Source organism: Phocoena sinus, chromosome 3 (genome assembly GCF_008692025.1).
Source record: "Phocoena sinus isolate mPhoSin1 chromosome 3, mPhoSin1.pri, whole genome shotgun sequence".
NCBI classification, from domain to species: Eukaryota; Metazoa; Chordata; class Mammalia; order Artiodactyla; family Phocoenidae; genus Phocoena; species Phocoena sinus.
Genome location: NC_045765.1, coordinates 7642592 through 7668271, shown reverse-complemented (window position 1 = coordinate 7668271; position 25680 = coordinate 7642592). Strand labels below are relative to the sequence as shown.

Sequence of the window (25680 nt, the reverse complement as noted above, 5' to 3'; positions counted from 1 at the left end):
AGAACATAGTAAAAAGCAGACATTTTCATTCAAATAAAAAGAGAGAGTTTGTCACTAGCAGACCTCCATAAAGGACGTTCTGGACTTCCCTGGCGGTCCAGTGGTCAGGGAAACTGGGATCCCACATGCTGCGGGGCGCAGCCAAAAATAAATAAATAAAAAATAATAATTTTTAAAATAAAATGGTATAAGAAATTATAAGAAATTTTTTAAAAAAGGACATTCTTCAAGCAGAACAAAAAGTGATCTGAGAGGGAAGGACTGAGAAACAAGAAGGAATGTTGAGCAAAAAAAAAGTGGTAACTGGATAAATCTAAACACATGTGGAATTGGTAACACTAGTAATAATGTATTTTTGAAGTTGAAAATAAACAGTTTAGAACTATGTTTTTAATTAATATGGTGGCCAGAGTTGAGCAGACATTTCTCCAGCATAGAAGACAGACCAGGTCCCTGATGTCTATGTGTCAGGTCTGGGGACGTAACATGGGAAACCTGAATGTACAAATCCCTCTACAGTCTCCCTGTGGTAAGTCTCCCTGTGGTAAGTGCTCCGAAGGCAGAGTGTGTAGCAAGAAGCCAGAGCCTGAAAAGCTGTCCTTGGCTAGAAAGATGCTGCAGGTGACACCCAGAGAAGGAGCTGGCCTTAAGGCAAAGGATGGACCAGTGGGGCCTGGGGAGAGAAAGCCGGCCTCTCAGCACAGCTGGCTTCTGCGTACATGAAGAGTTTGAGCTTCCAGGGGATCACGTGTCAGAAGTGGTTTTGCAGCTGCCATCGGCCCTCCCCAGCAGCTGAACCTGTGTGTCCAGGTGCACTGGGCCCAGCCCAGGTGTGTGTATTTTCGGTTTTTGAAGAAGAAAGAAGTCATGCTACAGCACAGAAGATGGATGAGAACCAAGTTGAGCATCCCTGTCATCTCTGAAAACAAGTGGCTGGCAGTTATATAAGCTTAAATACTTTTCTGTCACCTTGAAATCATTTCCAATGTAAAAAATATTTCCTCAACGACACTAATCATTAGGGAAATGCAAATCTAAACCACCGTGAGATACTGCCTGACACGCATTAACATGTGGAGAGGGCTTCCTTGGAGGTGCAGTGGATAAGAATCTGCCTGCCAGTGCCGGGGACATGGGTTCGATCCCTGGTCTGGGAAGATTGCACATGCCGTGGAGCAACTAAGCCCATGCGCCACAACTACTGAGCCTGCGCTCTAGAGCCCACGAGCCACAACTACTGAACCCTGCGCACCTAGAGCCTGTGCTCCGCAACAAGAGAAGCCACTGCAATGAGAAGCCCGTGCACCACAACAAAGAGTAGCCCCCTCTCACCACAACTAGAGAAAGCCCATGCGCAGCAACAAAGACCCAACACAGCCAAAAATAAATAATTTTTTTAAAAATATGCTCTTAAAAAAAAGTAAAAAAATTTTTAAATTTAAAAAACATTTGTTTCACAGCAATTTCCGGACTAGGATACTGGTGAGACATTTTCTTTTTTTTTTTTTTGGCCACACCACATGGCATGCGGGATCTTAGTTCCCCAACCAGGGATGGAACCCGCGCCCCCTGCAGTGGCAGCGCAGGGTCTTAACCACTGGACTGCCAGGGAAATCCCGAGATATTATTAACTTAAGGTTTCACACCTGCAGGTTTCCTGTGTTCTCCATTTAACCACCTGACCACTTAAAATCAAAGTGATTTTCCTCTCACTGGACATGTCAGCGCACCAGCTTGTAAGTCCCCCACAGCAATGGAAGGGTGGCCTTTATGCAGGTAGCCCTGGGGGTGAGGATTGCAGGGGGGAAGCCACCAGGTTGAGGTTTTATTTTTTTAATATTTATTTGTTATTTATTTATTTGGTTGCACCGGGTCTTAGTTGCAGCAGGCGGGCCCCTTAGTTGCGGCTCACAGGCTCCTCAGTTGTGGCATGCGAACTCTTAGTTGTGGCATGTATGAGGGATCTAGTTCCCTGACCAGGGATCGAACCTGGGTCCCCTGCATTGGGAGTGTGGAGTCTTACCCACTGTGCCCCAGGTTGAGTATTTAATCCATCTTCACTGTGAACGAAAGACACCTCCTTCCTACGGCTGCACTCGGAGACCCGCGCAGGTAAACCTGTTTTGGAAGTGACATGGTTGTGTGGCTGGAATGTTCTGTCCCTGCCTTCACTCTTCTTTAAGTCCCTGGCCAACGCCTCCATCTACCTATGCCATGATTTAAATTTAAAAAAAAAATTCTATGGTTTATACACTTGTGCTTTCTTCATTCTGATTTTATGACAGTGAGACCTATCAGGAATCTACTCAAAACAGCTAGTCTAGCAACATTACTAGGATTAGAAGCTGATCTCGTATCTCATTCCTTCTGTATGCATAGAAGTCATAGTATAATGGATAAAGGCACTTCACAGGAGACTTGGCTCTGTTTACTAGCCATGGGACCTTGGGCAAGTCATATAACCTCTATACATTATCTTCCTCATCTGTAGGGCACTATTGGGTTAAAGTACGAATACTGTACTAGGAAATCTCTTGTACATATTATAATAGTTTAATATTTAGTATACTGATTAATATTCAAAGCCCTTTGTTACCATGAAAAATTAAACATCATAGAGTGTATTGTGGTTATGAAACTAAGGAATGTATGTAATACACTTTAAAGTTTTTTCAACAGAAATGTTAAAACAAATTTGCAATGCTTAATTATTCTATATGTGTCTAAAAATTCAATAAACTACAATTTGTGAGCCATAAAAAAAAAAAAGCCTGCAAATCTGAAGAATGCAAAGCTGGCATGCAAATACATAGCACAATGGGCTTCATCCAGGTCATCTCCAAAGTCCCTTTCAGGCAAAATTCTCTGCCCAGAGGTTGCAGACCAGGGACTTCCCTGGCGGTCCAGTGGTTAAGACTCTGCACTCACACTGCCAGGGGCACAGGTTCGATCCCCTGGTCTGGGAACTAAGATCCCGAATACCACTCAGTACTGCCAAACAAACAGAGGTTGCAGACACAAATATCAAAGGACAAACAGGAATGACCATGAGCTGAGAGCAAGCATCTGCCCTGCAGGAGCCCGTTCTCTTAAACCTTCCTTCATCAAAGAGGGAGCTGGATGCCAGAGGGTCCTTGCTTGCAGCTTGAGCTGCCAGGCCAGGTCCCGCACAAAATCGCCAGCTCCAGGCCATACAGCAGCTCATCCTTACCTTTAGCCTTGGCTGTACTCCTTTTGGGAAGCTCTGAGATCGCTCCGTTTTCAACAATTTCATATCCCTGATTTTTTTAAAATTTGTAATACATATAATATATAATTTACCATCTTAACTTTTTTTTTTTTTTTTTTTTTGGTGGCACGCGGGCCTCTCACCGCTGTGGCCTCTCCCGCTGCGGAGCACAGGCTCTGGACGCGCAGGCTCAGCGGCCATGGCTCACGGGCCCAGCCGCTCCGCGGCATGTGGGACCCTCATGGACCAGGGTACGAACCCGCGTCCCCTGCATCGGCAGGCGTACCTTCAACCACTGCGCCACCAGGGAAGCCCTACCTTAACTATTTTTAAGTGTACAGTTCAGTCCTGTTAAGTATATTCACAATGTTGTGCAACCAACCTCCAGAACATTTTTGTTTTGCAAAAGTGTAACTCTGTCCCCATTAAACACTCACTCCCCATCCCCCTCCCCCAGCCCCTGGCACCCACTCTCCTACTTTCTGTCTCTGTGGATCTGACTCCTCTAGGGACCTCATATAAGTGGAAATGATACACTATTTGTCTTTTTGCATCTGGCTTATTTCACTGAGCATGGTGTCCTCAAGGTTCATCCATGTTGTAGCAGGTGTCTGAATTTCTTTCCTTTTTGAGGCCCAATAATATTCCATTGTATGAAAATAAACTCAAAATGGATTAAAGAATTAAATGTAAGACTGGATACGATAAAACTCCTAGATGAAGACATAGACAGAACACTCTTTGACATAAATCACAGCAATATCTTTTTGGATCTGTCTCCTAGAGTAATGGAAATAAAAACAAAAAAAAATAAATGGGACCTAATTAAACTTAAAAGCTTCTGCACAGCAAAGAAAACCATAAACAAAACAAAAAGACAGCCTACAGAATGGGAGAAAATATTTGCATTTTCAAATGCAAGGGATTAATTTCCAAAATATACAAACAGCTCATACAGCTCAAAATAAAAAAACCCAATCAAAAAATGGGTAGAAGATCTAAATAGATATTTCTCCAAAGAAGACAGACAGATGGCCAACAGGCACATGAAAAAGCACTCAACATCACTAATTATCACAGAAATGCAAATCAAAACTACAAAGAGGTATCACATCACTCTGGTCAGAATGGCCATCATCAAAAAGTCTACAGATAATAAATGCTGGAGAGAGTGTGGAGAAAAAGGAACCCTCCTACACTGTTGGTGGGAATGTAAACTGGTACAGCCACTATGGAGAATGGTATGGAGGAGCCTTAAAAAAACTAAAAATAAGCCTACCGTATGATCCTGCAATCCCACTCCTGGGCATATATCTAGAGGAAACCATAATTTGAAAAGACACATGCACCCCAATGTTCACTGCAGCACTATTCACATTACCCAAGACATGGAAGCAACCTAAGTGTCCATCAACAGAGGAATGGATAAAGAAGATGTGGCAGATATATACAATGGAATATTACTGCTCAGTCATAAAAAGGAACAAAATAATGCCATTTGCAGCAACATGGATGGACCTAGAGATTCTCATACTGAGTGAAGTAAGTCAGAGGAAGACAAATATATGATACTGCTTATATGTGGAATCTAAAAAAAAGGCTACAAGTGAACTTACCTACAAAACCAAAATTGAGTTACAGATGTAGAAAATAAACTTATGGTTACTGGGGGGAAAGGGGAGGGGAGGGATAAATTGGAAGATTGGGATTAACACATACATACTACTATATGTAATAATAAGGACCTGTACTGTATAGCACAGGGAACTCTACTTGATACTCTGTAATGGCCTATATGGGAAAAGAATCTAAAAAAAAGTGGATATATGTATTTGTATAACAGATTTACTTTGCTGTACACCCAAAACTAACACAACATTGTGAATCAATTATACCCCAATAAAATTTTTTTAAAAAGATACATGCACCCCAAGGTTCATAACAGCACTATTCACAATAGCCAAGACATGGAAGCAACCTAAATGTACATAGACAGATGAATGGATAAAGAAGCTGTGGTATATATATACAATGGAATATTACTCAGCCATAAAAAGAATGAAATAATGCCATTTGCAGCAACATGGGTGGACCTAGAGATTATCATACTAAGTGAAGTAAGCCAGACAGAGAAAGACAGACATCATATGATATCACTTATATGTGGAATCTAAAAAAAAGAAAGAAAAAGAAAAAGATACAAATGAACTTATTTACTAAACAGAAATAGACCCACAGACATGGAAAACAAACTAATGGTTACCAAAGGGGAAAGGGGAGGGAGGGATAAATTAGGAATTTGGGACTGACATGTACACACTACTATATATAAAATAGATAACCAACAAGGACCTACTGTATAGCACAGGGAGCCATACTTAGTATTTTGTAATAACCTATAAGGGAAAAGAATCTGAAAAAGAATATATATATATATATAACTGAATCACTGAGCTGTACACCTGAAACTAACACGACATTGTAAATAAACTATAATTCAATAAATATATATATATATTCCACTGTACGGATGGACCACCTTTTGTTTATCCAGTCATCTGTTTGATGGACACTAGGCTTGCTTCCACCTTTTGGCCACTGTGAATGTGGGTGTGCACATATCTGTTCAAGACCCTGCTTTCAATTATTTTGGTTCTATACCCAGAAGTGGAATTGCTGAATCACATAGTAATTCTATTTTTACTTTTTTGAGGATCCACCATACTATCTTCCATTGTGGCCGCACTATTTTCCATTCCCACCTACAGTCCACAAGTGTTTCAATTTCTCCACATCCTTACCAAAGCTTGTTATTTTCTTTGTTGTTGTTTTATACTAGCCATCCTGATGGGTGTGAGGTGACATCTCACTGTGGTCATCCTCCTGATATTTCAAAAGTGTTTTAACTCCATTTGTTCGTTTAAATAGGTTTTATTACTTTTTTAGAACAGATTAGGGTTCATAGCAAAATTGAGCAGAAAGTTCCCTTATGTCCCCTGCTCTGTCCCCCCCCAGTCACACACACACGAGCTAGAACCCACTCCCAACTATCCCATGAACATCCTGCACCAGAGCAGTGTGTTGGTCACAATCCATGAATCTACGTGGACACATCATGATCACCCAGAGTCCAGAGTTTACAGTAGGGTTCACTCCTGGTGTTGTACATTGATGGATTCTGACAAATGTATCTCACCATGAGAGTATGGTTGGAGAGGAAGAAAGTTTTCTCTACCTTTCTAGGCTGCTCTGAGAATTACACTGACATGAGACAGATGAACGGGAGGAAATCAAACTCAGTTTAATAACACGTATGCATGGGAGAGACCCGGGAAAACTGACTCAGTCACCAAAAGTGTTTTAACTCTGTAGCAGCTTTTATAAAACCCCCAAAGAGTAAGCCTTATAGGATTATTTCAACACCCAAATGGCTGTTTACAGAAGAAGTGGGGAGACTTTTCAGAGGACTGCTCCCTCATCAAGGCCACAGGTCAGAAACCCAGCTGGGAGAAATCAGAGCTGCAGATGTTACACGCACCTAAACCAAGAATAGTGGGGTCCCTGCAGGGGTGATGAGAACCTCCCAAAGGCAGTTGTCCCCAAGTGGAGTCAAACCCAACCTTCAGAGCACTCTGCCTACACTGAAATCAGTCCATGCTGGACTCAAACAGTGAAAAACTCTAAAAATTCTAGCATGAATAACATCTAGAAGAGCTGGGTTCTCAGAGCAACCCTCCTTGTTGGATTTTTTTTTAATTCAAAGGACTATGAGAATTACAAATAAATATTTTTCATTTAATTATTTGCCTAAAGGGTTACAGCCACCTATGAAACTTGAGGACACAATCCACCCAAGACCGCCCCTCCTTTCTGATATCAATTGCAAGGTCAGGGGTCCTCAAGACCACCGTCAGGTTTGGTAATTTGCTGGAAAGACTCACAGAACTGACCTGAAGCTGTTATGCTCACAGTTATGGTTTATCACAGGGAAAGGATATAGATCAAAATCAGCCGAGGGAAGGAGGTGCATGGGGCAGAGTCCAGGAGAAGCACCAGGTGCACAGCCCCTAGCGCCCTCTCCCCATGGAGGCATCATTTCCTCTCCCATCATCGATGTGTGATGAGGTACACAGAGTATGGCCAACCATGGATACTCACCTGGGCCTCAGGTTCAGAGTTTTTACTAAGGCTCCATTACGTGGCCGCGAGTGATTGATTGGTTGGTAGCCCACAAGGTCGAGCTTAGTCTACAGGTCCACTGATACCGTGTGACCCAAAGCCCCCACCTTAAATCACACCGTGGGTCTTTCTGGCCCCCAGCCTAAGTCATATCATAAGACTATCCGTTGATTACATGAAATTCTAAAAATCTTAAAAAAAAAAGACTATCCATTGGACCCAAGGCCCCCAGGGAAACAAAGACACTTAGCGATTATCTCCAGGAGCTTGAGACAAAGGCCAGACCTCTTTTGGGGCAAAGTTAAACTCTTTACTACACAGGTTCCCAGTCCGTTTCCTCCAGAAAATGGTAAATTCCAGGAGGGCAGGACTAAAACTATCTTTGCTGCCTCTCAGTGCCAGGGATTTTGTTGGATGCCAAGAGTGGAGACTATTTTAAAAATAAAAAAAAAAACAAAACAAAAAGTTCTCTTTCAGTACTGAGGCATTTGGATTATTTATCGTCAAGGGTCAGGGTGTGAATGCAAGGTGATGGCATTAGGAGGTGGGGCCTTTGGGAGTGATTAGGTCAGGAGGGTGGAGCCCCCGTGAATGGAAATAGTTGCCTTGTAAAAGAGACCCCGCAGAGCTTTCTCGCCTTCTTTATGCTGTGTGTGGATTGGATGAGACATCCAATCCAGAAGAGAGCCCTCACGTTGTAAACGATGCTACTGTGAACACAGGTGTAGGGGAGACCCTGCTTTCAGTTCTTTTGGGAACATGCCCTGAAGTGGATCATATGGTAGTTCTGTTTTTTAACAGTTCGAGGGACTGCCATGCCGATTTCCATAGTGGTTGTCATCACATCTGTTTTTACTCTTATCTTCTAATTAGAACAAGTGATACTAGCTGCCACATATGCTAATGACAGAAAATTTACTTTGCGAAAATTCAGTACAGGAAACAGTGAGCCCACTGAAATAAAACTAAAAATCTAGGTGCAAAAGCATGTAGAGGGACTTCCCTGGTGCTCCAGTGGTTAAGAATCCGCCTTCCAATGCAGGGGACACAGGTTGGATCCCTGGTGGGGGAACTAAGATCCCACCTGCCACGGGGCAGCGAAGCCCGCACACCCTAGAGCCCGCGCACCACAACTAGAGAGCCTGCGCACCGCAACTACTAAGCCTGCGCGCTCTGGAGCCTGTGCGCCACAACTAGAGAGAAGCCCACTCACCACAATGAAAAATCCCGCATGCCACAAATGAGACCCAACGCGGCCAAATAAATAAATATTTAAAAAAATAAAGCATATAGAGGCATAACCCCAGCTGCTCTTTTCTTGAGGTTGATTTGTAGACCCACTGTGAACTTTCAAGGTGGGCTTTTTTGTTCTTTATCTTTCTTCTTTTGTTTATGCTTTAAAACAAATGGCACAAACATCTCTGCTTTATCAGGCAATTAATTTGGAACAAACCTTCAACAAAGTGTACACGGGAAGGTTTTTCTGGCATGGCATCCTCTCTGGCGATTTTGCATATTCCATCTTCACAGTGGTTCCAGGAGATATTCGTGGATCTGTTGGTAGAAACACAAACTAACACAGAATTTGTAGCAGTTGCATGTCCTTGGAGCTGCTGGCAAATTAATTTCTTCACACCCTTTTTGCCAGGATAATAGCTAGAATGATTGCAAATAACAGCACCAGGCCCAGCTGTCTCTATGGTAATATTATACCCTATCAACTTGCATAACTCCAAGAACACGGTCCATAGAATCAGTCCCAATCATCTCCATGGTAACATTGTACCCTATCAACATCACCTTCATCCCCCTAGGAACATGGCTGCCCAGGGACCAAGGCAGACCTGGGAGAGGAAAAGATACTGGTACATTTTAAATCTCCATTTAAACTATTTCCATCTCTGTAGATCAAGTTTACAATGTTTTAAGAGCAGAAGGGCTCACAATGGTCTCAACTGTTTTGCAAGGTGGCATTTCAAAGCAGAGCTACATGGAGTAATGGCCTGAAACCCTACAGGTGAAGGGATATTCCAGTGACCACATGCTGAAGTAGAGCAGCCTCCAACCTATGGTCTCAAGAATAGAGACAATTAGGAATCTTGGTCTTTGAAAAACATGTAGTATTATGATGGCAGGAAACCTAAATATAACCTATAGCCACTGGGACCTAATGCCTAGCATCCAGTAAGTGCCAATAATTGCTCAGTGAGTGGGTGGGATTTTCCATTTGTTGTCATTGCGAGGTCATCGTAAAGAAAGCCTTCTCTGCAGAATGTAAGGTGCACGATGTAAATTCATTCATTTAACTACAGATAATGACTGTCTTAGTCTGCTCAGCCTCCTAGAACAGAATACCATAGACTTAACAGTTATAAACAACAGAAATTTATTTCTCACAGTTCTGGAGGCTGAGAAGTCCAAGATCAAGGCTTCAGCAGATTTGATGGCTGGTGAGAGCTTACTTCCTGATTTATAGAGGGACATTTCACTGTGTCCTCACATGGTAGAAAAAGGGGGCAAGAGAGCTCCCTGAGTTCCCTTTATAAGGTCACAAGTCCCATTCCTGAGGACTCTAGCCTCATGACTTAATCACCTCCCAAACTCCCCACTTACTGTACCATCACACTGGGGGTTAGTGTTTGCACATATGAATTGGGATGGAACAAGCATTCAGTCCATAACATTGACTGAGTGTGCACTACAGGCCAGGCACCAGAGAGGAAGCAGTGAACAAGAGAGACAGATCCCTGCTCCTTCAGACCTTCATCCAGTGGGGGAAATGGACACAGAAAACATCACTGAATACTTGGGAGAGGGCTTCCCTGGTGGCGCAGTGGTTAAGAATCTGCCTGCCAATGCAGGGGACATGGGTTCAAGCCCTGGCCCAGGAAGATCCCACATGCCGCGGAGCAACTAAGCCTGTGCATCACAACTACTGAGGCTGTGCTCTAGAGCCCGCGAGCCACAACTAATGAAGCCCGTGAGCCACAACTACTGAAGCCCACGTGCCACAACTACTGAAGCCCGAGCACCTAGAGCCCAGTGCTCCACAACAAAGAAAAGCCACTGCAATGAGAAGCCCGCGCACCGCAACGAAGAGGAGTCACGGCTTGCTGCAACTAGAGAAAGCCCGCAAGCAGCAACGAAGACCCAATGCAGCCAAAATAAATAAATAAATAAATTTATGTTTAAAAAAAAATAATTGGGAGAAAGACAAAGTAGAACAAGAGGCTAGAGAGGGACCTCAGCAGGGTGGTCTCCTCAGCAGGAGAAATCTTTTTAATAAGGTGATGTGGATCAAAGCCAAGATGAAGGGATGGAGCCAGGTAGGCATGTGGGGAAAAAAGCTTTAAGGCTGAAGAAACAGCAAGTGCAAAGACCCTGAGGTATAACCAAACCTGGGAAGAGCTAGGAACAGTGTGAGCAAGGAGCGGAGAAGTAGAAGATGAACCAGGAGGGGTGTACAAGACAGTGTGAAGACTTCCATGGTTAACAGATAACCTATGTTGTCCTCATAGTCACTGGAAACCATTTAGCAAGTGTTGAGGGCTGAAGAAAAGGCCATCTTGTTTCCTCCTCCAATGTGGTATGTGCTGAAAATTAGTTACCTTAAATGCCTTCTGAACAAGATGGAGAGTTTTCTGTTTTTGTATTTTTTATTTGGGGGGGCGTGGTTAGGCTAAAGCACATGGTCTCACTTAACGCACGTCATCTTACAGGGTCTCCTGCCCCCTGGCCCCTGTGTCCTCTTAGGTAACTAACCAAGAAGTCCCAGGGTGATGTGCTTCACAGAGGTGAACTAATGTAGAAGTCATGGCCAGGGCAAGGAGGGGCAATGGTTAAGACCTCAGACTTCAGCCAAACTACCTGGGTCTGAATTCAGGTCCTGCCACTTGCCTATAAATTGGGAACAAGGGGACAGCAAAAGTACCCATATGAACAAAAAGAAAATATCAATAAAGAGATATAAAACCTAAAAAAAAGCTGAAAAAGAAATTCTAGTGCAGATTTGAGCCAGTAGAAAAAGAATCAGCATAAATGAAGATAGGACAATAGTAATTACTGAGTCTGAGTAACAGAGAGATAAAAGAGTGTGATGAAAAGTGAATGGAATCTTTTATTTCTCTAATTTTATTTTATTCTTTCTACTTTGTTGTTGTTTTCTCCTTTTGGCTTTCCCCCCCCCCCTTTTTTTTTCTTTTTTCTGTTGTGGTTTTATTTTACCTGTTGCAGTTGTTTCAATTTATAGTTTTATTTTTCCTAATATATTTTTTATCTTTCTAATTTTATTTTGTTTTTTATTCTTTGATATTGTACTGCTTCTGTTTCTCTTTCTTTCCTTTTTTTTTTTTTTTAACTGCGCCATGAAGCTTGTGGGATCTTGGTTCCCAGGCCGGATGCTGGGCCCAAGCTCCTGTGGTGGGAGCTCCAAGTCCAAACCACTGGACTAACAGAGAACCTCAAACCCCAGGGAATATTAATCAGAGTGAGGCCTCCCAGAGGTCCTCATGTCAGCACCAAGACCCAGCTCTACCCAACTGCCTGCAAACTCCAGTGCTGGACGTCTCAGGCCAAACAAGCAGTAAGAGAGGAATACAGCACCACCCATTAAAAAAAAAAACAGTCTGAGCCCTGGTCGGGGAGGATCCCACATGCCGCAGAGCAACTAGGCCCGTGCGCCACAACTGCTGAGGGTGTGCTCTAGAGCCCACGAGCCACAACTAATGAAGCCTGCGTGCGTAGAGCCCGTGCTCCGCAACGGGAGAGGCCACCTCAGTGAGAAGCCCGTGCACCGCGGCAAAGAGTAGCCCCCCCCCACTGCAACTAGAGAGGGCCTGCGTGCAGTAATGGGGGCACAACTCAGCCAAAAATAAATAAAAGAATATAAATAAATGTATTTTTTAAAAAAAGAGAAAGAACAAAAAAACCCCAAAGTTAGCAGAAGGAAAGAAATCGTAAAGATCAGATCAGAAATAAATGAAAAAGAAATGAAAGAAACAATAGCAAAGATCAATAAAACTAAAAGCTGGTTCTTTGAGAAGATAAACAAAATCGATAAACCATTAGCCAGACTCATCAAGAAAAAAAGGGAGAAGACTCAAATCAACAGAATTAGAAATGAGAAAGGAGAAGTAACAACTGACACTGCAGAAATACAAAGAATCATGAGAGATTACTACAAGCAACTATATGCCAATAAAATGGACAGCCTGGAAGAAATGGACAAATTCTTAGAAAAGCACAACCTTCTGAGACTGAATCAGGAAGAAATAGAAAATATAAACAGACCAATCACAAGCACTGAAATTGAAACTGTGATTAAAAATCTTCCAAACCAAAGCCCAGGACCAAATGGCTTCACAGGTGAATTCTGTCAAACATTTAGAGGGCTTCCCTGGTGGCCCAGTGGTTGAGAGTCCGCTTGCCGAAGCAGGGGACACGGGTTCGTGCCCTGGTCCGGGAAGATCCCACATGCCGCGGAGCGGCTGGGCCCATGAGCCATGGCCGCTGAGCCTGCGCGTCCGGAGCTTGTGCTCTGCAACGGGAGAGGCCATAACAGTGAGAGGCCCGCGTACCGCCAAAAAAACAAAAAACATTTAGAGAAGAGCTAACACCCATCCTTCTGAAACTCTTCCAAAATATAGCAGTGGGAGGAACACTCCCAAACTCATTCTACGAGGCCACCATCACCCTGATACCAAAACCAGATAAAGATGTCACAAAAAAGGAAAACTACAGGCCAATATCTCTGATGAACACAGATGCAAAAATCCTCAATAAAATACTAGCAAACAGAATCCAACAGCACATTAAAAGGATCATACAACATGATCAAGTAGGGTTTACCCCAGGAATGCAAGGATTCCTCAATATACACGAATCAATCAATGTGATACACCATAGTAACAAACTGAAGGATAAAAACCATATGATAATCTAAATAGATGCAGAAAAAGCTTTTGACAAAATTCAACACCCATTTATGATAAAAACTCTCCAGAAAGTAAGCATGGAGGGAATATACCTGAACATAATAAAGGCCATATAGGACAAACCCACAGCCAACATTGTTCTCAATGGTGAAAAACTGAAACCATTTCCTCTAAGATCAGGAACAAGACAAGGTTGCCCACTCTCACCACTATTATTCAACATAGTTTTGGAAGTTTTAGCCACAGCAATCAGAGAAGAAAAAGAAATAAAAGGATTCCAAATTGGAAAAGAAGAAGTAAAACTGTCACTGTTAGCAGTTGACATGATAAAATACATAGAGAATCCTAAAGATGCTACCAGAAAACTACTAGAGCTAATCAATGAATTTGGTAGAGTAGCAGGATATAAAATTAATGCACAGAAATCTCTTGCATTCCTATACACTAATGATGAAAAATCTGAAAGAGAAATTAGGGAAACACTCTCATTTACCACTGCAACAAAAAGAATAAAATACCTAGGAATAAACCTACCTAAGGAGACATAAGAGCTGTATGCAGAAAACTATAAGACAGTGATGAAAAAAATTAGAGATGATACAAACAGATGGAGAGATATACCATGTTCTTGGATTGGAAGAATCAACATTGTGAAAATGACTACAGATTCAGTGCAATCCTCATCAAACTACCAATGGCATTTTTCACAGAACTAGAACAAAAAAATTCACAATTTGTGTGGAGACACAAAAGACCCCGAATAGCCAAGGCAATCTTGAGAAAGAAAAACGGAGCTGGAGGAATCAGGCTCCCTGACTTCAGACTATACTACAAAGCTACAGTAATCAAGACAGTATGGTACTGGCACAAAAACAGAAATATAGATCAATGGAACAGGATAGAAAGCCCAGAGATAAGCTCATGCACATATGGTCATCTTATCTTTGATAAAGGTGGCAAGAGTATACAATGGAGAAAAGACAACCTCTTCAGTAAGTGGTGCTGGGAAAACTGGACAGCTATATGTAAAAGAATGAAATTAGAACACTCCCTAACACCATACACAAAAATAAACTCAAAATGGATTAAAGACCTAAATGTAACGCCAGACACTATAAAACTCTTAGAGGAAAACATAGGCAGAACACTCTATGACATAAATCACAGCAAGATGCTTTGTGACCCCCCTCCTACAGTAATGGAAATAAAAATAAGCAAATGGGACCTAATGAAACTTAAAAGCTTCTGTACAGCAAAGGAAACCATAAAAAAGACGAAAAGGCAACCCTCAGAATGGGAGAAAATATTTGCAAACAAAGCAACTAACAAAGGATTGATCTCCAAAATATACAAGCAGCTCATGCAGCTCAATATCAGAAAAACAAACAACCCAATCCAAAAATGGGCAGAAGACCTAAACAGACATTTCTCCAAAGAAGAGAAATACAGATTGCCAACACACACATGAAAAGATGCTCAACATCACTAACCACTAGAGAAATGCAAATCAAAACTACAATGAGGTATCACCCCACACCAGTCAGAATGGCCATCATCAAAAAATCTACAAACAATAAATACTGGAAAGGATATGGAGAAAAGGGAACCCTCCTGCACTGTTGGTGGGAATGTAAATTGATACAGCCACTATGGAGAACAGTATGGAGGGTCCTTAAAAAACTACAAGTAGAACTACCATATGACCCAGCAATCCCACTACTGGGCATATGCCCTGAGAAAACCATAATTCAAAAAAAGACATGTACCAAATTGTTCATTGCAGCTCTATTTACAATAGCCAGAACATGGAAGCAAACTATGTGTCCATTGACAGATGAATGGATAAAGAAGATGTGGCACATATATACAATGGAATATTACTGAGCCATAAAAAGAAATGAAATTGAGTTATTTGTAGTGAGGTGGATGGACCTAGAGTCTGTCATACAGAGTGATGTAAGTCAGAAAGAGAAAAACTACTACCATATGCTAACACATATATATGGAATTAATTTTTAAAAAATGGTTCAGAAGAGCCCAGGGGCCGGACAGAAACGAAGACGCAGATGTAGAGAATGGACTTGAGGACACGGGGACGGGGGAAGGGTAAGCTGGGATGAAGTGAGAGAGTGGCATGGACATATATACACTACCAAACATAAAATAGATAGCTAGTGGGAAGCAGCCGCATAGCAGAGGGAGATCAGCTCAGTGCTTTGCGACCACCTAGAGGGGTGGGATAGGGACGGTGGGAGGGAGATGCAAGTGGGAAGGGATATGTGTATATACGTATGCATATAGCTGATTCACTTTGTTATACAGCAGAAGCTAACACAAAATTGTAAAGCAATTATACTCCAATAATGATGTTAAAAATAAATGAATGGACCCTGGGGCTTCCCTGGTGGCACAGTGGATAAGAATCCGCCGGCCAATGCAGGGAACGCGGGTTCAATCCCTGGTCAGGGAAGATCCCATATGCCGCGGAGCAACTAAGCCCATGCGCCACAACTACTGAGCCTGTGCTCTAGAGCCCGAGAGCCACAACTACTGAGCCTGCATGCTGCAACTACTGAAGCCCACATGCCTAGAGCCAGTGCTGCGCAACAATAGAAGCCACCACAATGAGAAAGCCCACACACCACAACGAAGAGTAGCCCTGCTCGCCGCAACTAGAGAAAGCCCGTGCGCAGCAACGAAGACCCAACACAGCCAAAAAAAAAAAAAAGCCATATGGAGACATAAAGAGCCCAATAAAGGTAAATACATGGGCAATTATAAAAGCTATTGTTATTGTAATAATATTGTAAATAATGGTTTGTAACTCCATTATTTGCTTTCTATGTGATTTAAGAGATTGATACACATTTTAAAAATAAATCAATTACTAGTCTAAAAGCCAGTTTATATATAATTGAAGAAACTAAAGTACTTTAAAAATTATTTGTTGATGTTTTTGGTCACACTATGTATGCAGATACGATTTTGTGACAGCAACAACTGAAAAAAGTGGGATGGAGCTGTAAAGGAGCAGTTTTGTGTGTTATTGACATTAAGCTGGTATAAATCTAAATTAGAGTGTTATAACTTTAGGATGTTGAATGCAATCCCATGGCAACCACAAAGAAAATAGCTGTAGAATATACACAAAAGGAAACGGGAGAGGCATTTAAACGTTTCACTTAAAAAAAAAATAACTAAACAGAAGAAAACTGTAATGCAGGAAATGAGGGACAAAAAAGCTATACAGGGGCTTCCCTGGTGGCGCAGTGGTTGAGAGTCCGCCTGCTGATGCAGGGGACACGGGTTCGTGCCCCGGTCCGGGAAGATCCCACAAACTGCGGAGCGGCTGGGCCCGTGAGCCATGTCCGCTGAGCCTGCGCGTCCAGAGCCTGTGCTCCACAACGGGAGAGCCACAACAGTGAGAGGCCCGCGTACCACAAAAAAAAAAAAAAAAAGTTCCAGCTTCAGGAATTCCCTGGCGGTCCAGTGGTTAGGACTCCCCGCTTCCATTGCAGGGGGCACAGGTTCCACCCCTGGTCGAGGAACTAAGATCCCTTATGCCTTGAGACACCGATAAATAAATAAATAAATAAATAATAAAAGTTCCAGCTTCACTCAAGTTTTCATGGGAACACTTACATGGCTTTAAATGCATAATCGTCCCTCAATACAATTCAGTGTGTAATAAGTTATCATGAATTAATTAAAAACTTATTTGTAAGCATAAGATTCCTTATTCTGAGCCCTTAATAATACATTCTGAAAAAATCGATCTGTTTTCTGGAACAGGCACTATCTTCCCTAAAGAGCCATAACTGAGAACACAGGGTGAAGACAAGGCACGCATCACCTGCCCTGAATCCACGCGGGGAACCCTGCACACACCCGGGAAGGCAGCTCTGTCTGCAGCCAGCAACAGCAGTTTAATGTAATCAATAGATAGAGGAACGGGGCTGTCCCTCGGACCAAAGATTCCAAGCCATCACCCCTTCTGCTGGGCCCCTGATTTCTCGTCCAACCGGATGCAAGCAGCCTTGGGCAAGGGGTTGCTGTCACTGCAGTCATGGGAAATCAGGCTCGGGGCTGCTTTTCCTCCCCCCCCCCCCCGCCCCCCAACAGCTAAGTTCATCTCTACAGAGGGCAGATCCAGCTGACTCTTCAGTTAACTTCTTTGGGGGAGAGATTCTGGACAAGCCCCCATAAATGCTCAACAAAGTACCACCCCTTCCCCGCCCCCGTCATGCATCTAGTCATGAAACCTTGGTTTTTAATCCAAAGGAAACAAGTCCAACTTAATTTTTCCCACAAGTGGTTTCCAGATCAACCCTAGTTCAAGGAAAAGACCCGATCAACCCTAGCACAGGGAACAGTGGGGTTAGGACAGGGGGGAAATTGCTGGTGCCGTCCTGGTGAGAGAGAAGGGGGATCTGGCGCCCTCTGGTGGTCACCACGCGCCACAACTCGTCCTGCTGTGCCGCTCCGTGGTGTCTGCCGTAACCTGCCCAGTCAGCTCTGAGGATGTCTTTCAATAGGTGAGCGGATACACACACGATGGTACATCCAGACAATGGCATATATTCAATGATAAAAATAAACGAGCCATGGCGGAGGGATGGATTGGGAGTTTGGGATAAGCAGATGCAAACTATTATGTAAAGAATGGATAAACAACAAGGTCCTACTGTGTAGCACAGGGAACTATATTCAATATCCTGTGATAAACCATAATGAAAAAGAATATGAAAAAGAATGTATTAGAATATATATTTGTAACTGAATCACTATGCTGTACACCAGAAACTAACACAACATTGTAAATCAACTATACTTCAATTAAAAATATATATATATATCTGTTTGTAGGTTCATCAATTGTAACAAATGTTCCTGACTAAAGCAAAATGTTAATAATAGGGGAAACTACTGGGTGGGGGAACGGGGGCTGGCGGGGTGTCTGTGGAGACTTTCATTACTGTATGCTTAGTTTTTCTGTAAACCTAAAACCGAAGCCTATTAATTTTATTTAAAACAGCTTTATTGAGGTACAGTTGACATACAGTAAACTGTGTATACTTAAGGTGCACAGTTTGATTCATTGTGACGTGTGTATATACCCATGAAGCATCTGTGACCCACACTCCCCTCTCCCTCCAGACAACCACTGTTGTGCTTTCTGTCACTAAAACCGGCTGCGTTTTCTAGACTTTTAAATAGCTGGGAATCATCCACTATGTACCGTTTTCTTCCGGCTTCTTTCACTCCACCATGTTATTCAGACAGGTGGCAGCTTGCATCAGGAGTTGGTTTCTTTTCACTGCCACGTGGTATGCCACTGCGGGGACAACCTCCCCTATGTTCACGCATTCCCTGCGAGGGGCGCTGGGGTGGTGTCTGCCTGCCCTGGTCTGCTTGGACTCTCAGCTCCCTGGGCGCTCAGGGAGAGAGCGGTGCATAGGCTCAGTAGCTGTGACGCACGGGCTCCGAAGCACGTGGTCCCCAGCACCACAGCCTGGAACTTTCTCAAGCAGCACACTGGTGAGGTCACGTGGGTCTCAGGAGCCACTGTCCCTCCAAGACATGTCCAGTGTCTTGAAAACCTTCCTTCATACATCTTGCCCAAGTTGGGAGTTGTGTCAGATGGGAGAGGAAATCTGGTCCCTGTCACTGCCCTGGCTGGAGCAGAAGCTTCATCCCTCAGCTCTGGACCTTTCTCCTCCCCTTCCACCTTCCATCCTGTCCACTGTACCTCTGTGTCCCCAGCCCCCTCCCTTGTTACCAAAGCATCCTCTAGTCTACTGCCAGCTCTTTAATATTTATTTAACTTGAATTATAGAATTACATATTTAATGTAAAATACTTAGGAGATATTGGTAAGCAACAAGGAAAAAAATCCTAATTCATTCTCCCACCACAGGCAAAGGACCGCCGTTAGCTGAGATTTTCGTTCCCATTCCCCCAGATGTGCTGTCCTTTCTGTGACCATGTCTGACCGCCCTGATACTCTGCAGGGCAAGTGTTAGATCATGCTGGTGTCCCCAGGATCTAAGATACAGTCTGGCCTGACCTGGCACAGGTGGATGGTGACTGGCTCAATCCCCTGCTCTCCTTTTCACACGCTTTGTTTTTTAAATAGATTTATTTATTTTTTGGCTGCGTTGGGTCTTCATTGCTGTGCGCGAGCTTTCTGTAGTTGTGGCGAGTGGGGGCTACTCTTCGTTGCGGTGTGTGGGCTCCTCATTGCGGTGGCTTCTCTTGTTGCAGAGTATGGGCTCTAGGTACATGTGCTTCAGTAGTTGCGGTGCATAGGCTCAGTAGCTGTGACGCATGGGCTCAGCTGCTCCAAAGCATGTGGGATCTTCCCAGAACAGGCCGTGTCCCCTGCATTGGCAGGCGGATTCTTTTTTTTTTTTTTTTTGGCCCCGCTGCGTGGCACGTGGGGATCTTAGTTCCCTGACCAGGGATCAAACCCATGCCCCCCGCAGTGGAAGCGTGGAGTCTCAACCACTGGACTGCCAGGGAAGTCCCGGCAGGCGGATTCTTAATCACTGCGCCACCAGGGAAGTCCCTCACACACTTTAAATACAAGGGAGAGGGACTTCCCTGGTGGTCCAGTGGTTAAGACCCTGGGCTTCCACTGTAGGGAGTGCAGGTTCAATCCATGGTCGGGGAACTAAGATCACATAAGCCGCATGGGGCCAAAATACATACATACATACATGCAAGGGAGAATCATGTCATTGCCTCCCTTCTGTGACTTGTAGAATTCAATCAGTACAGTATCTTGGAGAACTTAGTGAGAGAGAAACCCAAGGCATCCTTAGCTGAACGGCAGAGAGGAGTGTTGGATTTTTCACTTCGGATGAGCCTGGGTCGTGGGGCAGGGGGATTGAAAGGTCAGTATGTGTCTAAATTACACCAGTGTTCGCAGCAAGATGGGTGGAACTAGAGACTGTCACACTAAGTGAAGTGAGTCAGAAAGAGAAAGACCAATACCGTATGACATCACTTGTATGTGGAATCTAAAAGATGACACAAATGAGCCTATCTCCGAAACAGAAACAGACTCACAGACGTAGAGAACAGACTGGTGGTTGCCAAGGGGGAGGGGGTGGGGGGAGGGATGGACTGGGAGTTTGGTATTCGCAGATGCAAACTATTATATAGAGAATGGATAAACAACAAGGTCCTACTGTAGAGCACGGGGAACTGTATTCAATACCCTGTGATACACCATAATGGACATATATATAAACTGGATCATTTTGCTGTACAGCATACATTCACACAACATTGTAAATCAACTACACTTCAATAAAAAAAATTAAAAATTACACCAGTTGGGTCATTTGTGGAGACGTGGATGGATCTAGAGACTGTCATACAGAGAGAAGTAAGTCAGAAAGAGAAAAACAAATATCGTACACTAACGCATATATGTGGAACCTAGAAAAATGGTACAGATGAACGGGTTTGCAGGGCAGAAATAGAGACACAGATGTAGAGAACAAACGTATGGACACCAGAGGGGCAAAGCGGTGGGGTGGGGGGAGGGAGGATTGGGAGATCGGGATTGACATGTATACACTAATATGTATAAAATGGATAACTAATAAAATGGATAACTAATGCTGTATAAAAAAATAAAATAAAATTCAAAAAAAAAAAAGATTACACCAGTGTTTAACGCAGTGTGGAAAGATTTCCCTAAATTGCCGCATGATGTTTCAGGACCTGAGGGGTAGAAAAACCCAGTACAGTTCCCGCTTGGTATCCGGGGGATTGGTTCCAGGACAAACCCCCTGCCCACGACCTGGGGATACCAGAATCCATAGATGCTCAGGACCCTGATATAAAATGGCATAGTGTTTGCATATAACCTACACACATCCTGCCATAAACTTTTTTATTTTTATTATAAATTTTTTTATTTTTATTTATTTTTGGCTGCATTGGATCTTTTTTGCTGAGTGCAGGCTTTCTCTAGTTGCGGCGAGCAGGGGCTACTCTCTGTTGCGGTGCATGGGCTTCTCATTGCGGTGGCTTCTCTTGTTGCGGAGCATGGGCTCTAGGCGTGCGGGCTTCAGTAGTTGTGGCATGCAGGCTTCAGTAGTTGTGGCTCACGGGCTCTAGAGTGCAGGCTGAGTAGTTGTGGCGCATGGGCTTAGGTGCTCCAGGGCATGTGGGATCTTTCCGGACAAGGGCTTGAACCCGTGTCCCCTGCACTGGCAGGCGGATTCTTAACCACTGCGCCACCAAGGAAGCCCTCTCCCATATACTTTAAATCATCTCTAGATTACTTACAACAGCTAATACAGTAGAAGTGCTATGTAAATAGTTTTAAATGCAATGTAAATGATATGTAAATAGTTATAAATTCAAGTTTTGCTTTTTGGAACTTTCTGGAATTTTTTTTCTCCTGAGTATTTTCCATCCATGGTTGGTTGCAAGGCAGGAGATAGATGGGTCCCAGGCTGGGCAGGTGGAGTTTGTCCCCTGTGGACAGACACTCCAAAATAGCAGGAGGGAGGAGAAGCTAAGCCCTGCCCAGATAAGAGACCACATATTTCTCATTCTCAAGGTCAAGAATACCTTCCTGACTACACACGCACAGAAACGCTCCTTGAAGGTCAAAAAGGGAGGGAGTGCCACCGATATAGAAGGTGATGTCAACCTACCCATAGGCCAGTTAGCCAGAAACCATCTTGCCTAAGAGATGTGCGCCCACACATGGGAGGACCCTGAGATAAACCAAATTTGGACTCAGAACCAGGCAAAGCAAGATGACTGGCCAAAGGAGACCCAGAAGAAATGCCCCATATGAGTGATACAAACTACCACTAGGGCGCGACTTTTTCTGAGACCGCCCTGTGTCTATCCACACATACCCTTTTTCCTCCTAATAAACACTTTACTTGCTTCACTACTTTCCGTCTCTATGTGGAAATTCATTTCTACACAGCTGACGGGCCAGGGCCTTGCCACCGGCCACTGGTCTAGTGGCTAGGATTCAGCGTTGTCACTGCTGTGGCCTGACTTCAATCTCTGGCCTGGAACCGAAATCCTGCTTCAAGCCTCTGCAGGCTGAGGCCACCTGAGATCAGTTGGATCCCAGCATGTGGAACCCGTGGATACCCAAGGCTGACTCTAGTGCCAAGCCCCTCATTCTGCCATCCCTGTGGCTCTCTAGTTCTGGCCAGAATCTTCGCTCTCACCCCTCCTGAGTCTTAAACACCTTGTAGGTGAAGCCTTCCCGAGGGGAGAGGGCTGTTACCACTTTGCCTTCAGACAAGAAGTCCTTGAAATTTGGCAATAATGCATCAAATGACTTAAAAGCATGCAGAGCCATAGGACATAAGTCCCTCAAGTCATGTGTCATTTACAACCCCATCTATCTTTTTTCCCTGTTTAATTTTGTTTTTTTTTTTTTTTTGGCTGTGCCATGCAACTTGTGGGATCTTAGTTCCCCCATCAGGGATAGAACCCGGGCCCTTGGCAGTGAGAGCACGGAGTCCGAACCACTGGGCCGCCAGGGAATTCCCTTCCTGTTTTAAATTTCTGAGCTTCTTAAGCCTACACGCTTTCACTCGCTTCATGCTAAATAAAGGAATTTCATGTTTTGGCCTTAAAATACCATCTCCAAACTGCTAGTAACAGAACTCCTAGCAAGATAAGGAGACAATTGTCTCTCTCACTATCCCTTTTTTTCACAGCTGTAGACAAGAAGGCTGCATCGGAAATATGAATTTGCAAATGTATCTTACAAAGGGAGGCCTGTAAGACACCCATACCACAAAGATTATTTCTATGTCCCATGAAAATATCTTTAATCACTTAACAAAAAAATTTAATTCAGACTATTTATCTTTTTAAGTTGTTGTCCTGGTCATATTAAAACCATCGGGTAGCTTCAGAAGTGTTTAAATACTCCTGAGATTTCTTTGCTAAACCTTAAGATGATTCTCGATGTTTCCCTTTTCCCATTTGGAATTGAAAGCAAACAGAACTGAAGACTCTGCTAGATTTTTTTGTTTAAATCAATTTCCAAAGTCACCCATTTAAACTAGCAATTCTAGGTGGACGGGGGGCGGGGGGGGGCGGGAATCAAAGATATATGTACAAGAATATTCATTATAGCTTTCTCTAGAAAGAATTAGCCAATAACAGATTAAGTAAATTGTAATGTAAAACTCACAGGTATTTAATAGATCATCAAGATGGCATCTCAATTGTAAATCAACTATACTTCAATAAAATAAATTTTCTTTTAAAAAGACGGTATCAGGAATTCCCTGCTGGTCCAGTGCTTAGGACTCTGCACTTTCACTGCTGAGGGGGTGGGTTTGATCCCCGGTTGGGGGACCTGCATGCTGCACAGTGTGGCCAAAAAAAAAGACCGCATCTCAAAACTGTGGAGAAAGGACAGAGGGTTCAATAAATGGTGTTGGCATACGTGAAATAACAGAAAATATATTGGTCTCTGGCTCTGGATCCTGGCTCTGGCTCCTGAACCTGTTGTCATTTCCTGGGTGACAGGAGTCCCTTTTGTTCTAATGAGGCGACTCTGGGTGAGGCCCTGGATAGTTTCAGGATGGAGGCTAGGCGCCAGTAGGATCAAGCCATGGTGAGAAGCTTGGAACTTCAGCCCCACCCCCATCCTCTAGGAAGGGGAGAGAGGCTGGAGATTGAGCTAATGATCCATCTTGCCTACGTGATGAAGCGCCATAAAAATCCCAAAGGTTTGGAGTTCAGGGAGCTTCTGGGTTGGTGAACACGTCCACGCGCCAGGAGGGTGGTGCACCCCAACTTCATGGGGACAGAAGCTCCTGTGCTCGGGACCCTTCCGGATCTCACCCTATGTATGTCTTCATCTGGCTGTTCATCTGTATCCTTTATTATATAATAAACTCGTAGGCATGAGTAAGTGTTTCCCTGAGTTCTGTGAACTGTTTTAGCAAATTATCAAACCTGAGGAGAGGTCGTGGAAACCCCTTCTTTTTTTTTTTTTTTTTTTTTTTTTTTTTTTGCGGTACGCGGGCCTCTCACTGTTGTGGCCTCTCCCGTTGCGAAGCACAGGCTCTGGACGCGTAGGCTCAGCGGTCACAGCTCACGGGCCCAGCCGCTCCGTGGCATGTGGGATCTTCCCAGACCGGGGCACGAACCCGTGTCCCCTGCATTGGCAGGCAGACTCCCAACCACTGTGCCACCAGGGAAGCCCGAAACCCCTTCTTCAGCCACTGAGTCAGAAGTACCAGGGGCAGCCTGGGACTTGCAGTTGCCATCTGAAGTGGGGACAACCTCGTGGGACTGAGCCCTGAACCTGTGGGATCTGGGATGTGAGTATTTTTTCCTAGTAAGTTTTTGACTTTCGCCACAAAGAAGTTTATTTTATGGATTTATCAGAGTTTCATCTTCTGGCTTTAGAGCCATACTTAGGAAGGCTTTTCCTAAGAAAAGCTTAGAAAGCGACAATCCCATGGTTTCCTCAAATAACTGTATGATTTCCTTTTTTCCTCTAAGTAGCTTGTGTGTGTGTGATAAAATACACTTAACATCTTCACCATTTTTAAGCTGCCAGTTCAGTGGCACTAAGTACATGCACATTGTTGTCCAACCATCACCACCATTCATCCTCGGGTCCCTTTTCACCTTGCAAAAGGGCAACTCTGTCCCCATTAAACACTAACTCCTCATCCCCCTCCCCCCTCCCCTGGAAACCTCTAATCTACATTCTGTCTCTATGACTCTGATTACGCTAGGGACCTCATCTAAATGCTATCATACCGTATTTTTCCTTTTGTGACCAGTTTCTTTCACTCAGCATATCTTCAGGTTTCATCCATGGTGTAGCAGGTGTCAGAATGTCCTTCCTTTTTAAGACTGAATGGTATTCCATTGTATGGATGGACCACGTACATCTGAGGATGGACACAAGGGTTGTTTTTACCTTTTGGCTATTGTGACTGGTGCTGCAATGGACATGGTTGGATGAATATCTGTTGGATTCCCTGCTATCAGTTCTTTTGGATACACACCTAGGAGTGGAATTGCTGGCTCATACAGTAATTCTACACTTAGCTTTCTGAGGAATCACCAAAAACAGCAGCTGCATCATTTTACATTCCCACCAACAGTGCATTTTGTTGGGTTGCATTTTCTCCACACCCTTGTCAACACTTGTTATTTTCGAGTTTTTTTTAAATTGTAGCCACCAAAACAAGTGTGAATGCACACATCTTTTAACCCAGCAATTCTACTTTGGGGAATTTAAACTCTTCCAAACTTGCTTTTGTTAGTTCATGACATAACCTGGCCATCCTTCCATGTCGTGCATATAAT

The 25680-nt window shown here is 43.7% G+C and overlaps 1 protein-coding gene across 2 annotated transcripts in view; it reads right to left on the bottom strand.

Moving 5' to 3' along the window:
- LOC116751649 overlaps positions 1 to 25680 on the bottom strand; it is a 42941-nt gene that overhangs the window by 8467 nt on the left and 8794 nt on the right. The window contains exons 5-6 of one of the 2 annotated variants that reach the window (XM_032627828.1): positions 25126 to 25259; positions 8862 to 8962 (exon numbers count right to left, since the gene is read on the bottom strand). In XM_032627828.1, coding sequence (XP_032483719.1) covers positions 8862 to 8962; positions 25126 to 25259 — 235 coding nt within the window. Of the gene's footprint in view, positions 1 to 8861; positions 8963 to 14404; positions 14416 to 24887; positions 25260 to 25680 lie in introns of those variants that run through there. The other variant, XR_004349310.1, reaches the window with a different exon arrangement.